The sequence below is a fragment of the Filicampus tigris genome, chromosome 22 (genome assembly GCF_054856515.1).
Source record: "Filicampus tigris isolate MCC_2025a chromosome 22, RoL_Ftig_1.0, whole genome shotgun sequence".
Lineage (NCBI taxonomy): Eukaryota > Metazoa > Chordata > Actinopteri > Syngnathiformes > Syngnathidae > Filicampus > Filicampus tigris.
The window spans coordinates 4231619-4245744 of record NC_141238.1 but is presented as its reverse complement, the minus strand read 5'-3'; the positions used below and the strand labels follow the sequence as shown (position 1 = coordinate 4245744).

The window sequence follows — 14126 nt, the reverse complement described above, 5'->3', positions numbered from 1 at the left end:
TGTTATGATATTATCGCTCTAAGCTATGCCTTTAAGAATGCAATAATAATAATAATAATAATAATAATAATAATAATAATAACAAAACCTTTTTGAACATAGTTCTCATACTTTTTTATTTTAATACACACGTTTATTGTATGTTCCTTTTGTAACGTGGTGGTGAGCTGAGCTGGTAATTGGTCATGAAATAGATGTTTTGGATAGCCGATTGAGCAAAGACTTCTTGATTCCACAAGCCGTTGTTTAATTTACAACAAAACAATATTTCCCCAGCATACCACGCGTTACCGAGTTCATGATAAAAGGTGCAATGTAGTTCAGGTAAAAATAAGTGACCAACTGACACAATAAACCAAAGAGGCGCCACCGTGCGGCGGAACACCGTATTAACTGACTGTTACATACGTTTCAGGATTCCGACCATTTTCCTTGATTTAACACACTTGTATAAATTTAAATCTATTTTAGTAGACACAAAGCAGCCTCAGTGGACACAGATTTTGTAGCATCTTTGTGCATTTTGAGTCATCTAATGTCAAAACAGATCACATTTGAATAAACACTATGAAACGATATTTTTTGATGAGGACTGAAGGTGCATTGGGACGGATTATACAGCAGAGGGCGCTCTAACACTATTCTCTGTCATCCGTGGTTTTGTGGAACAAACTTTACCATTACGTGTACAGTATTAGCAATAAAGTCTGCTTCCATCGATCAAAGTTGACGCCCCAAAAAAGCTTTTGGCCTAATTTTGTCTTCCATCTTGCGCTTATACAGAAAAACGAGCTGTTACGACTGATATATATAAGCTCAATAAAGAAGTCAAATGTCTTTGCCCTTTTGTTCAAATGGATTAAATTGCAGGGAAAATGTTGTTTGGTCTGCAAAAAAAAAAAAGCTATTTTAGGGATTGGGGCCTAGAACAGTTACATAACAGTTATCTTAACATGGCTTCCAATTGAAATACCATTCAATGCTAGACATTGGGAGACGTCTTATCGGAGTGTTTGAGTAGGATGCTGTATAAATAAACTTTGCCCTGCCTCCCGTTTGGGTCAGTTGAGCCAAAAACCTTAGATGGTAGTGCACTGTACAGAACATCTTGCTTACATTGTGGAGAACAATCGTTTCTTTAACCTGCCAAACGGTACTCTGTATATTGTATATGCTTGAGGAGACCATCATATTCATCTTGTATGAATTAAGAGGTTGTGTATAACACATAAATTCTTTTTTTTTTTTTTAAAGTACCAAAATACATTTTTGACAACAGTTGTAAAAGGTTCAATGCAACTGTACTTCAAAGTTAAATACAACTGAACTGTATCGTACTGGATTAAAAAAGATATTAATAATAAGGGGGGGGATTAAGTAATAATTCAATCAAAATGAATTGCATGCAACTAGAAGGAGCCAGCACACGACAAATGGAGGATTTATTTTTCATCTAATCATTATAAAATACAAGATTGATGATCAATTAAAGCCAACTAAACACGTTTGAATTAACTGCACGATACAGGGTTTAATCCGGGCAATAATAATTTTAAATCAAACTAGCATAAAAAATGTTTTTATCTACCTGAATGCATACTTAGATTGAAAAAAAAGTTGTGATTTGGCTCGACACAGGTAACAAAAAAAGTGAGATTTTTAGTCACAGAGAGCAAATGAGTGTAGTTCTTGCATCACCCTGCTAAAAAAAAACAAAAACAAATACACCAAACCAACAATCGGCTTTACTTGCGTTATTGGCGCGCTAAATGCGTTAGCAAAGAACAACACCAGTTGCAAGGGTGGGTAAGGGTTCATGTTCAAGGTCAAACTAGTTAACTCAATCAAGATGCTTCCTGGAACAGGCCCCTGGGCATGAAGCAATGAAATTTCAAGAAAAGGCCAAGTGGATCTTGCTGCGGCTTGGACCTAAAAAGAAACTGCTGGATGAAAAGGGCGCTAAAGTTGATCATTTGTATTCAAATGTGTGTACATAACCATCAGGGGAAAACTGCATTCCCCCCCCCCGAAAGTCTTGTAAAAACTTTCCATATGTTCACTCAGGTTCTCCACGTGTTAGAGTCGAGTACGAGCATGAGCCGAGTTAATCCAAATGAGAATCTAGCGGAAGGTCAGAGGGCTCTACCTGCTTCAAGAGGCCCGGAATCCGTTTGATGTCACATGCGAACATATGCACACCAGGCTAGTTGAGGACATGTGCAAGGAATTTCATTCAAAATCATTCCTGATGTGCGTCAACTAACATGTGCAACAATGTAACCATTTTTTGATCCGCAACTTTCATTTTCCAACTGAAGCGTCCGAATGCTTTTAGGCGCCGCAAAAGCAATCATTTCTTTGAGGGAGCCCTGTATTGGTCTCAAGACGACGCCACAGCTGGGGATCACATGCGGTGACTTTCCGCCCGGTTGCCACAAACAGCTGGCCGCCGATAAGAGCGCCATTCATACGCTAGCCCTCCGAATCAATGCGGAGGCCTCCTTATTACTTTCTAAGGCAGCGTGGAGACACCTGTGCAGGGAAGGAATGAGAGGAATGTAGATTATAATGGTGATATGTGCCGGATGGATGGGAAAGGATCCACATTCGGGGTTGTTGTTTACTGTCTTACTAGTTTTTATTGTCAATTAGCCCGTCTATTTGCATTTTATGTTAGCATTAAGCTTTTGTGAGTTTGGTTGAATAAAAAAGTTAAAAGCGAGTGGAGGGTACAAGTATAAAATGCTTTTTTTAGTCTATATTTTCACCTATTGTAGGTGCACCTGAACCGGGGTTCACTGTATAATTTCCACACAGCCACATTACACTTAAGCGTCAAGCGTCCGAGTTGAAAGGCTTCACACCGATTTCCTCCTCTTGCCAAAGACGTTGTTGATGAGTTTGGCCACCGACTTGGAGCCGCTCGGGCGTCGCCTGCGCTCCTTGGCCTTGCCGCCCGCACCGGCGCTCTGCACCGCCTTGGAGAATACGAGCGCCACCTCCTGGTAGTGCTCGGCCGCCGACAGCTCGTGAAAGTGGCAGCGCAACTCGGCGGCCAGGCGCTGGCCTTCTTCGCGGCGCACCTCACGCATGTGGCACAGGTCGTGCTTGTTGCCCACCAAAAATATAAGCGACTCGGCATCCCTGATAGGACATTATGACATCATGTTAATATTAAATATGAATATATATCATATTGTATTGGTTAGAAAAAGGGGGGGCAAAGTATGGTCCGCTCTACAATATTGTAATATTTGTCCCATTCAATTTTAACATTTTTTGATCAATTACAAGTAATGTAATTATAAAGGGTGGTATTTAATAAAGAGAGTTTTTGCACATATGTATGATTGTGCTTTCTGTTTTTATTGTTTTCAAAAATTTTATATAGGGATAGAGACAAATTCTTTTCATTAATATGTTTGAAATAAATACTTAAAAATGATAAATGAAAATAAGGAATTAATTCAACAAAAATTGACTAAAATAAAATGTGAAAGGTACACTGTATGTAGAGTTGTTAATGTTACAAATGTTTAGTTTTACTTAAACCAAACAAATCAGTTATTTAACAGTATAAATGAAAAAAAAAAATAAATAAATAAAAATAAAAAAAATCCAATGAATCAATTAACCATAACATTTTCTTAAAATGGATCAATCTGCTTTTTTTATACGTCTCCTTAAATGATTGTTCATGTTGATTTTTTGTAATTTATCTCATTGTTAAAAAAAACAAATTTTCATTAACCCACTTATTTTTCTTAAAAAGGGTTAAAATCTATTTTTAATTTTTCTTAAATTATAAACATTTTTCACGATTTCATTTAATTAATTGTAGTGAAATTATTCTAATAAATGATCAAATAGAAAAATTTGAGATTTTTTTTTTTTTCCACTAATGAGACACATATCACAGTGCTGTGCTGCTTTTTATGAATAAAGTTCTTATTGTACTAAAGTACTTTGGAGGAATATACCTTTTGGCCGATCCCACGCGGTGCTCCCTGATAAGCTTCACTACGCTTCTGGCAGCAAGAAAGGACGAGCGGTCGCTAATGTCATAGACCACGATGAAACCGTCGGCCCAGTGAATCTGCTCGTCGACCGTTAATTTACCCTGAAGGGACCGAAAAAGACACGACTTAATCTCTGCATCGACATTTTAATAACAATGTTTACAATCCAGACCTGGGAGCATGGCTCGTACAGCTCCAGATTCATCTGCCTTCCATCCAGAGTCACACGCTTTCGGTAGATGCATTCTGTGCAAGGAAAACGATTATCAAAGTATGATTGTATTCCCACTCCCTCTTGTGGTACACAAAAGAATCACTGGCTAAGTAGAGTTCAGTTGTATTTACCTTTTTTGGATTTAATACTTTGTGACATTTATTGTTCAATTTATTAGTCAGTTGTCAACTAGTGCAGTTTTGCCTCACTAGTAGCATTTACAATAAGACAAAATAAGAATAGATTTTTTTTTTTTTTTTTTGGGTCGCTTAATATTTTTCCAGAACTGCTTGATAACAATTTAAACACAGCAATACTGACAGATGTCGTATAGGACTTCAATCGAAATTAAAATGAGACAGACGTGGTCCAGAAATCTGCTTGAATAAGATTTTGAATTACCTGAAGACGATGCATATTCTCCAATGAAGCGTTTAGTGAAGAACCGGACGATTAGAGCTGCAGAGAAACAAACGTTATTTGAATTCATTTTTGGGGGTTCTCAGTCCCGACATACAACATTTGAATTTTATATTCATTCAGGTATTTACTTCAAATGCCCCATTTTTGTGAAATCTCCCATCCGCCGCACACCGGGCATACTGCAGCTCCATTGGCCAAAATTGCAATCCTCTTACCCGACTTTCCGACTCCCTCACTTCCAAGCACCGCGATCTTGATCTTGTTCATGTTCTCCTCCAAAAAAGCTCCAGGAATGAAAAACATGCTTTATGAAACGAGGGGAGGAAAACAGAGTTGAAGCCCGCTTCAGACTTGATTCGACTCTGCAAGCGGAGCACCAGAGAGGCGGGGGCAGGGGGGAGACATAGCTGAGATGCTTTTTTTTTTCTTTTTTTTTTTTTGGGGGGGGTTGGGATGGACCATTCATCCAAGAAAAGGGACGTCATTCCTTGCCATTAAGTTTTCATTTTTCGCAACAACAAAATCCTTGCTGATATCAACATTTTGAAAGCTACAATGCAGACAATGGTTTCTTTTGCCGTGTCACCTGTTACGAGGCAGACTACGTCTCCTTTAAGTGATGTAACTGTATAGTCAGGAAGTCGTCAATCAGTCAGTCAATGATGCAGCAGGGCTTGGTCCCTAACCCTCATACTGTATTGGGAAATAAATTCTGTTAGAATAATACCAATGACAGTAATGCAATTAAGAATCATGATGATTGTCATCAAGGATAGATAAGTTGTACTATTTGTGTACTGTATATATTTTCCACTTCAACCTGGAACAGCCAAACGTTAGATGATGTTTAGGAGAAATTAATTTGTTACATCCTTAGTTCATTTCTGCAGAGTGCTTCTATTTGTAGCCACTTCCCAAACAAGATATGTGTCCATGGTTTTGTCTCCATCTAGTGGACAGATTGCCGAAGGCTGAAAAAAAAGGCACAACACTGTCCTTTTTTTTTTTTTTTTTTTTAGTTTTATTGGAAAACGATTTCTAGATGTGATTTGTGATTGGTTTAACCATCTTAATAGTATTAGAATCACGATGATATGTGAATCAATTCATCTTAAAAACTCCCAAATGATATCAATGCCATTTTCCGAATCAACACACTTGCATATTTGCTTATATAAGGATAAAACATAAACATAAAAGGATAACATATATATAAAGGCAACTGGCTTTGGGTGTAAATATGTGACAATATCACACGCACAATGGAGTGCCACTGGCCAATTGCTTCCTTTTAAAATCAACTGTTACGGTTGTAGAGAAAAAAAGCGTTAATATCACATATTTGGTATATAATAAAGCAGCGCTAATATATTGCACAAGAAAAGGAAACGTCAACGCTGTTAGTTGTTCCCAAAGGGTAAAATAATGACAATTGCAGAGGCCCTGGAGTGAGCGTAAAAGTCTGAAGTGAAACTCTCAGACCGTCAATGTAGGATGTCATGTCGTCGCACGCACATGGAATTCCGTCTGCGTTTGGGAAAGAAATCTCTCAGAGGATAACACAGCGTGACGTGGACTCCTCTGAACTGTTGGATGCAAATAAATAATAATAATAATAATAGACCATGGACAAACAAAGCAATGAATTGAATTGGGCTAAACTGCGCTAGCTGCTTGAAAAAAAAAAAAAAAATTTTAAATGAAAGGATGAAAGGACCTGTGGTCTGAAGCGGACTGTTTCATCCTTTTGGGGGCGCTGCTCTCCCACTCAACGGCCGGTCTCTGAGCAAGCTCACCCGTCTCCTTGTTCACCTGCATAGACGGGGTGCTTTTCACTTTGAGATGTGGGACGAACTAAACCTTCGCGTCAAGACATGACGCTACTTCTAAACTCCCATTGTGATTGGCGCCACATACCGTAAATAAAACCGATTTGCAATGCCTGAAAATGGAAAATCGTCGAGACGAATTTATTGTCTGTTTACTTTTTCTGATTGTGTGTACTTACCATGTTCCTCTTCCTGTTAGCGTTACTGCTGCTCGGTAAATTGTGGCCGTCAGTAGCCGAGCCGAGGGGTTTGTGGTCCAAATCCTCTCTCTGAAGGACAACCGTCGACCTGGGCTGCAGCTTCCTGCAAACACAATAGTGGTCTTTAGCATGTTCAGTTGACCGTGCGTGTTTTTGAATGCTAACCAAATATGCAACACGCCCAGCAGGGCGAACCGGTGAGTCGGAAAGGCTCATAGCTGCAAATGAAAAGGTAAGTAAGGGTTCAATGGTGTTTAGCATCCGCCACATCCCTGGTGGTCGGGCCTTAGCAGAGCTCATCCTTCATTTAGTGCCACCGAGCATTGATCTAGTCACTAATTAAGTCCCATGTCTACTAGCTGCGGCGTAAAGAGCGGGTATCTATAAAAAACAATGCAATGAAAAAAAAGCGGTCGGATGATAAAGGTGACCACACTGTGGACGCGTAATTTTGTCATTAAAAATAATAAAGACGGGGGGAAAAGAAAAAAAAAAAAAAAAAAGAAAAGAGAGACTCCGATTCAGGGATGTCAGTCAAGCATTGTGAAGTCTTCTGGAAATCAATAATTTAGCCGTGTGTGGACACACGCGCACACACCCGACGGACCTCCCCAGTGGTGTGAGCGCTGCTGACCTCTGCTCCTCTCGGCCTGTCCTCGACTTGGCACCGCGCTGCAGCTAATTACGCTCCCCGAAGTTTAGAGCCTGTAGATTGGCTCGCCCGCCGGGGTGGTCCGAACGCTTTGACAGCCTCCCCTCGCTCCTCCCTGACAACGGGATCAACTAATTAGCAGCAGGGGTCGGGGCGGGGGGGCTCCTTTTAGTATAGCTGGCCCTGGCTCGTTTCGGGGGCCCTTCCTCCGGAGACGAGGGGCCAGGTGGACTTCCCGACGTCCTGATGATGAATGCTTGTCTGCGAATCAGACAGGTCGAGGTTTACAGCGGCAGATTCAACCAGAATGTCCTGGGCATATGTTGCGCCATAATAGTGCTACATTTTTTTCCTCGCTATATCACGGTTCGCTGAACGCGACGACACCGTGTAATGTTACGCCAGTTTTCATGTTATTTAGGCGACTACACTAGCTAACGTTATTGATGAGCGTCATGTGAATGCGGTTTGTTCAATTGCTGAATATAGTCGTTTATGTAACATGGGTTCTCGACCGTGCACATGCTACAGGTGTGGTGTGTTTTTACTCTTTAACCTCCTCCTTGGTGATGGGCTTGTGAATGAAACTAAAACAAAAAACACAAGAGTACGCAAAACTACTGTTTGTTCATAATTCTTATGTGGATGGTAAACCAGGGCTTCACCAAGACAAAACTTAATTTGATTAATTTGTGAAATGTTTGCCAATGGGAATCGTGCATCAATATGTGTTCAGACACTTTTTTAACAGAAGCAGCATGAATGTTCTTCAGCATTTGATGCTCCACCAGGTACATACCTAACTGCTGAGGTCAGGCTTTGGTACCAATCATTAAACTCCTCCTGGTTGTTTGACATGAGCAGGAGCTTGGCTTTGGGAAAAGTCAGCTGGAAGAGGAAAAAAAAAAAAAAAAAAAAAATGTGGGTAGAATTCTATAAAACAAATGTTCATTTTACTCAAACAAATTCAATAAAACAGTGGTTTCTTCATTTTGTCAGGGTTGTATAATACATTAAAACGGCATTTTTGTCATAGCGCCACTAACTTCACTGAAACCCCTGTAGAACTGCAATACCAGTACATAAACAGTAGGAGGCAGGCCATAACAGTAAATATCTCTACCTTCGCCTGCTGACCAGTAAAACTCACTTCTCCATTCTAGTTGATCACATCTATCATCCATCCATCCATTATTTAAGTACTGACTTGATCAATGTATTGCTAAAAACAGCATGAGAGTGTCCAGGTTGTCAAACAGATCTTAAAGCGTTTAAGGCTTAAAATCGGGCCTTTACTATATTAAATGACCTTTTACATTTACCTGAAGCTGCGGACTTTACAGACATCGGAACTAGTTTGTTTGGTGGACAGATATTGATCCTTTTCAGGAGTATTTGGAAGCAGAAGCTTATATGCGGGGTTTTTTTTGTTTTTTTTTTAAAACAGAGCTGAATGGTCTCTTATTATACGTTAAATAGATTCCGATTCAAAAAAAGCTTCCTTCATCAAACGTATTAGCTAATTAAAAGGGCTGATTCGAGTGGCGCGTGAGATGAGGCACGCGATTCACGCGTAAGTAGCTTGCTCTTCTTTTTGCGGCGCAGTAATTAGGGATTTGTCAGGAAATCTGACCCTCTTAGGTAGAAATTACTTTGTATAATAAGCACGACAGAGCGCGGCGCACATAATTTCGCTTGATTATTTATACATCAAAGAGAATCTGTCGGGGATGTGGGAAAATATTCCAGCAGCAAGGGGAGAAAAAAGGAAGTTGAAGGGGGGGGGAAACTAAGGGTGAGCTGCAAAACAAACAACCAAGATGGAGTGGGTGGGGGGGAAATACAATAAATTTTAATAAAAGTGATTTTTTTGGGGGGTGGGGGGAGGGACTCACAAACTTTGCATATAGATTGCCATGGCATTTACAGCTGTCAAATTTAATTTAGCTTTAATTCTTCATGGCACCGGATGAGGAGGGCCCTGGAGTGCTGACAGACCTTTTTTTTTTTTTTTTCTTTTTTCCTTGAGCTCAGGTAGTGGCCGGGATCAATAATGTGTCCTTATGAGAAATTACGGGTAATGCTATTGAGTATGCATTCGGGCCTCGGCGGGATGAGAGGCTAATGAAATGCCATTTCTGCCATTAGATAACGCGGCGGGCCGGCTGGCGGAAAGCAGCGACAAGGCTTGAGGAAGATGTATTTACTGGAGGGCCGGAAGAGATGGATCTGGCCCCTAATCTGATCCAACAACTGAGAGATTATCTCGAAAGGTGAGCGCCATCACTGCAACGCTTGGCTGTTAACGCGCACCAAATAATGCGTGCGCTAATTTCAACTGCATTTTTTTTTTTTCCCATTAGCTTTCATTTGCAAGGCGAAACAACTTTGGGGAAATAATCGGTGATTTCGTCCACCCACGCCCAATACTACGATTGTGATATACCGACATTATTCTCACCATCCTATGACTTTAATCTTGAAAATATTTCACTTTTTTCACCAAAATATATGATTATTGGGGATGGATCGATTATCAGCCGATATTTGGCTTTTTGACGAATATCGGCATCTGCCTTTTTTTTAAATTCTGCCGGTCGATTATAAATCAGTTTAAAACTGTGGAAATCAAAACAAAGATATGTGAAAGTTTAACATTTCTGTGATTTTGAAATTTTACTGTAGAAAACTACATGGAGCTATTGTTTAAGTTTGACTTTATCCTTTTTAAGACATGCTGACAACCCCCTGTGCTCCCTGAACTTTTTGTTAGAATTTTATAACGGCGATGTATACTGTCACAAAATTATTGTAATAATGATTTTTTTTTTTTAAATCACCATTATACAAACCTGAAACATTGTTCAATAAACATGCTTAAAGTTAAGAGTACAATTTCTTTAGATTTTGATGCCAATATTTTCCTTTATCGGCTCCAAATATCGGTTATCGGCCTCCTTGACTACTAATAATCGGTATCGTCCCTGAAAAAAGCATATCGGTCTATCTCTCATGATTTTTTCCCAATAACAGACACCTCATGAATGAAGAAGAAAAAAAAGAGCATTTCAATGTTTAAAAATTCATCTTTCTCCCACCCCAAAATTCTTCCAAGCGTCACCACTGAAGTCCAGTGCCAATCCACATGAAAAGGAATTGAATACTCCGAGTGGCGCAATCAAAGGCACGGCGTCGCTGCTTATGTATCAGAGTGGCGCACATTAGCAGCAGAACATAAAGCGCTCTCGGAGACGGCGCGTCAGCCAAAATGAATATTGATACCGCGCAGCATTGGCAGTAAACACTTGCCGCATAAACGCTTTGCTTGCTCGCTCAATGACGCGCGACTCGTTCCGCTGAATGTTTCATGACAGCGACTACATCGTTTAGACGTAATTTGTCAGCCGGCAGCTGCACTGAGACCTGGGAGACACGTCAGAGCAAAGGGAGAGAAACATTTCAGGTTGAACTTTTCGGGGCGTTTGAACGGCGACTAAAGGAGGAGGGAGTAGCTGACACTCAAAACGTCATCAAACTGTCAAGGACTTGAGCGAAAAATCAAAAGCGGAATGGCTCACTCATGTGTAAGCAGATGTCTCGACACCTGCTGCAACGTGCTTACACTACCGCATTCATTAGAAAACACGTACCGTTCAAGTTTGCTCGCTATTCTGTTTTGCAATAACGTTGAATTAGATTTATACATCCATCTTTATTGGTGGGTAAAAAGCCAAGTGTGGAGAGTCTCTGTCGCTGAGTTTAGTCAAAGAATGGGATGATCATTTTCCACTGTAACGAGATGGTTATGTGTGCAAGGGTTGTCGCGATTAAGAAAAATTCATCGAGAGATTGACAGAAAACGGAAAACTTTAAAAAAAAAAAAAAAAAAAAAAAAAAAAATAAACTCACACTGAGCAGGCCTCCTTTGCCCTTGGTGTGGCCGAACACCTTTTCCACGGCGCACTCTTGCAGTGGATAGGCGTGCTGTCCCGCAAACTTGTCACTGCCGGCGGGACGCAGGGCGCCGCACGGCTTGGCCTGCAGAAGAATGTCCGAAAACAGGAAAAACATTTGGGGTTTCACGCCTGCTCCTTTGGAAGGGACCACCTTCAGCCAGCCTTCGCGGATGTACCACCTCCCTGCAGAAGAAAGAGAACGCTTGCAAATTGTCTTCGTTAAGAGACACATACGGTAGCGGTTTGTAAATGTGTCTCTTTTTTTTGCAGCAGAGGAGCAGGAAATGTTGCACGTGAGATGAGTTTGGACAGTGGATGTTTTTGCCCTAAGGCGCAAATGTGAGCTTGTGTCCCACTACGCCAAATACAACCTTCAGACCCCATGTTGGCCTGAGTTCAGTTTAAGCACTTGTGACATTGTGTTGAGCGCATATTTGCCCCGTGTTAAAGTCATGTTAATATAACATTTTATTTCAGGCATTAAAGTATATATATATATATACTTTTTTATTACTCAGCCGATTAATTAGTATTTTTTTTTTCTGCCAAAATCGTCATCGGCCTCAAAAAAATCCACATCGGTCGGGCGCTAAAAAAATACACGTTTATTTTGTTGTTGTGCTACAAATAAACTGCATAAAAACAATGGCATACATATATTTGATTATATATTAAATGCCCACTTTTGGTGGGGAATTGGTAAAAAGCCCTGCCACGAATCGGTGAGTAATTGGTATTCATCTATTGTCACAAGATGGCAACAAAGCACTCCATGGAGCTAAGTTAAGAGGCTATTAAATTGCCGTGCTCAGGTTGATTTGGACCTACATAAAGCTCCTCAATTCAAGTCAACACAGTTCGATGGCACCAAGATGCTACAAGAAGATGGCGAGGCGCTACATGAAGCTCCTCAACTCACTTCAATGTATTTCCTTGGCACCAAGATGATACAAAAGAAACACTTTAAAAAAAAAAAAAATGTGAGTATCAATTCCAACTGTGACAAAAAAATGCTTGATATTAAATTTTAGGAATATGGTCTCTTTTGACTTCTATCATTGCATTGCTCAGGCCAAGAGAATCTCAATCAAAGCTGCAATTAGTGCCATCTCCTTTGCAAATCAAACGACAGCGGTTGGACAACAAAATCAATTAGACTCCTGTAGGTCAATCTGACATAAAAAAAAAAATAAATAAAAAAAAAAAAAGAAAATGACGTGAAATCTAAAGACAGCCACAGTGGGAGGTGCAGCAGGCCTAGACATGTAAGCTCCTGCGCATCTCATTGATTGGCAGCGCCATGACCGCCGCTAATAAGCAACAGGCTGACATTTTGGATAGATAAAGATGAACATTCAAATATGGGTCCGGGGTATATTTTTGTAATTTCTCCTAGTTAGCCGCCTGTGATTGCAACTAGCCTAGGTGGCCCGAGCTGTGCCTTTCGGGCTCACCGCGGACATTTCCCGCGACAGATGAGCCTGTTGAGATGAAGTGCAAGGGTCAAATTGCTTTTAAAATGCCATGGGTGTCACATGGGAAAAAAAACAGTCTGGAAATAGGAGATTCTCCGTTGCTGAAGCTGTGGTTTGCAACTGTTCAATTAAATGTTACAAATGAATCACTTCAGAAAGTGGGGAAAAAAAAAAACAGTAAACAAAGAGAAGAGAAAGAGCAGCACGATGAATTGAAATGACGCATTAAATCATGATGCAAAAACGGTTTAATGGTCATTCATATAATCCAATTATGTTTATGTTTTGGTCAAATTCTATATAGTAGTGTTATTTTCCTCATTCAAACGTACTTGTAGGCGAAATGCTAGTAACCTCTTGTTTTTTTTAAATCTCTTTGTCGTAATAAATCGGGATTACACAAAATGTGAGGATCCAATTAAAGGTGACTCACCATCCTAAGTTTATACTTGCGAAGTTACACATCCGCGGCTTGAAAATGACTGCAATGCTGGCAGGTGCCGTTTCTTTTCGGGGGGGGGTTCGGGGGGGGAAGCCGCGCCAGCTTGCGAAGACCGCTGTTAGCTTTCGTAATAAATCAAGTGGAGGCGTCGTAATGGAATAGCGGAACATGCCATCGCTTCTAATTCATGCTTGAGCGGTAACGTGTTGCATGTTTGCTCAAGCATCGGAAAGCGGCTGGTGTCCAGCCGCCAGCGTGCTGAAACGGATGCACTTCAAAGACGTCGAGTTAAATTACATGTATTCAAACCAATGCCGGAACAAACTGCTTTTTTATTTATTTATTTATTTATTTATTTTTTCAAATCAGCTGTACCTTGACAGAACACGTTGACACGGTTCTGAGAAGTTGGCAACACTGCAAGAAGAGGAGTCTCTTTGTGGACCGGGTACTTCTCAAACTCGCTGCCAGCATCTGATCATCCGTGGGGTTTTGAGGCAGCCGAGGGTTCAAAGAGCAGGAGGTGCCGAGCACTCCTCTCCATGTAAAGGTTTTTCACTGTTCCTTGTCAAAGAGCACCCCGGCTCCACTACAAAGTCTTTTGGGCACGGCCGCGGTGTGGGGGCTGAGGGAAGGTGGGGCAGGAAATAAAAGGTTCATCTACAAAGGGCCCTGTTCCTCTGTACTGTAGAGATGTGACAGAATGAGGACAGGTCAGATTTGGCCTTAACTGGGCATATATTTAAGTAACTTGGGTTATCACATTCTAAAAAGTCAAGTTCCCCAAAGCACGGTCTAGATATTTTTGCTTGCTTTCCATCCGGTCACTAATTATGATGTCAAGGAAGTTGCCCGTTACTACTACCAGAGACAAATTGCCGGTGTGCTTTTTACATCCCGTAATTTTCGCACTATA

General features: G+C 40.7%; 2 protein-coding genes across 3 annotated transcripts in view; both read right to left on the bottom strand.

The window, feature by feature from the left end:
• Positions 1-1410: 1410 nt before the first annotated feature.
• On the bottom strand, positions 1411-6200 carry rergla (RERG/RAS-like a). Of its 2 annotated transcripts, XM_086022905.1 has the most exons (7): positions 6172-6200; positions 5243-5349; positions 4872-4960; positions 4636-4692; positions 4192-4265; positions 3981-4120; positions 1411-3144 (listed from the first exon to the last, which is right to left on the bottom strand). In XM_086022905.1, exons 3-7 carry the CDS (start codon positions 4957-4959, stop codon positions 2859-2861), a joined length of 645 nt encoding a protein of 214 aa, XP_085879031.1. In that variant the 5' UTR covers position 4960; positions 5243-5349; positions 6172-6200; the 3' UTR covers positions 1411-2858. The 2 variants fall into 2 exon arrangements, with proteins under 2 accessions (XP_085879031.1, XP_085879032.1); XM_086022906.1 differs by lacking the exons at positions 5243-5349; positions 6172-6200 and having other exon boundaries at positions 4872-4938.
• The window catches only part of arhgef39 (Rho guanine nucleotide exchange factor (GEF) 39), a 25521-nt gene continuing 16859 nt past the window's right edge, over positions 5465-14126 (bottom strand). Inside the window, exons 8-12 of the mRNA XM_086022904.1 lie at positions 11247-11476; positions 8137-8225; positions 6665-6788; positions 6374-6468; positions 5465-6242 (exon numbers count right to left, since the gene is read on the bottom strand). Coding sequence (XP_085879030.1) covers positions 6206-6242; positions 6374-6468; positions 6665-6788; positions 8137-8225; positions 11247-11476 — 575 coding nt within the window. The 3' untranslated portion in view covers positions 5465-6205. The remainder of the gene's footprint in view (positions 6243-6373; positions 6469-6664; positions 6789-8136; positions 8226-11246; positions 11477-14126) is intronic.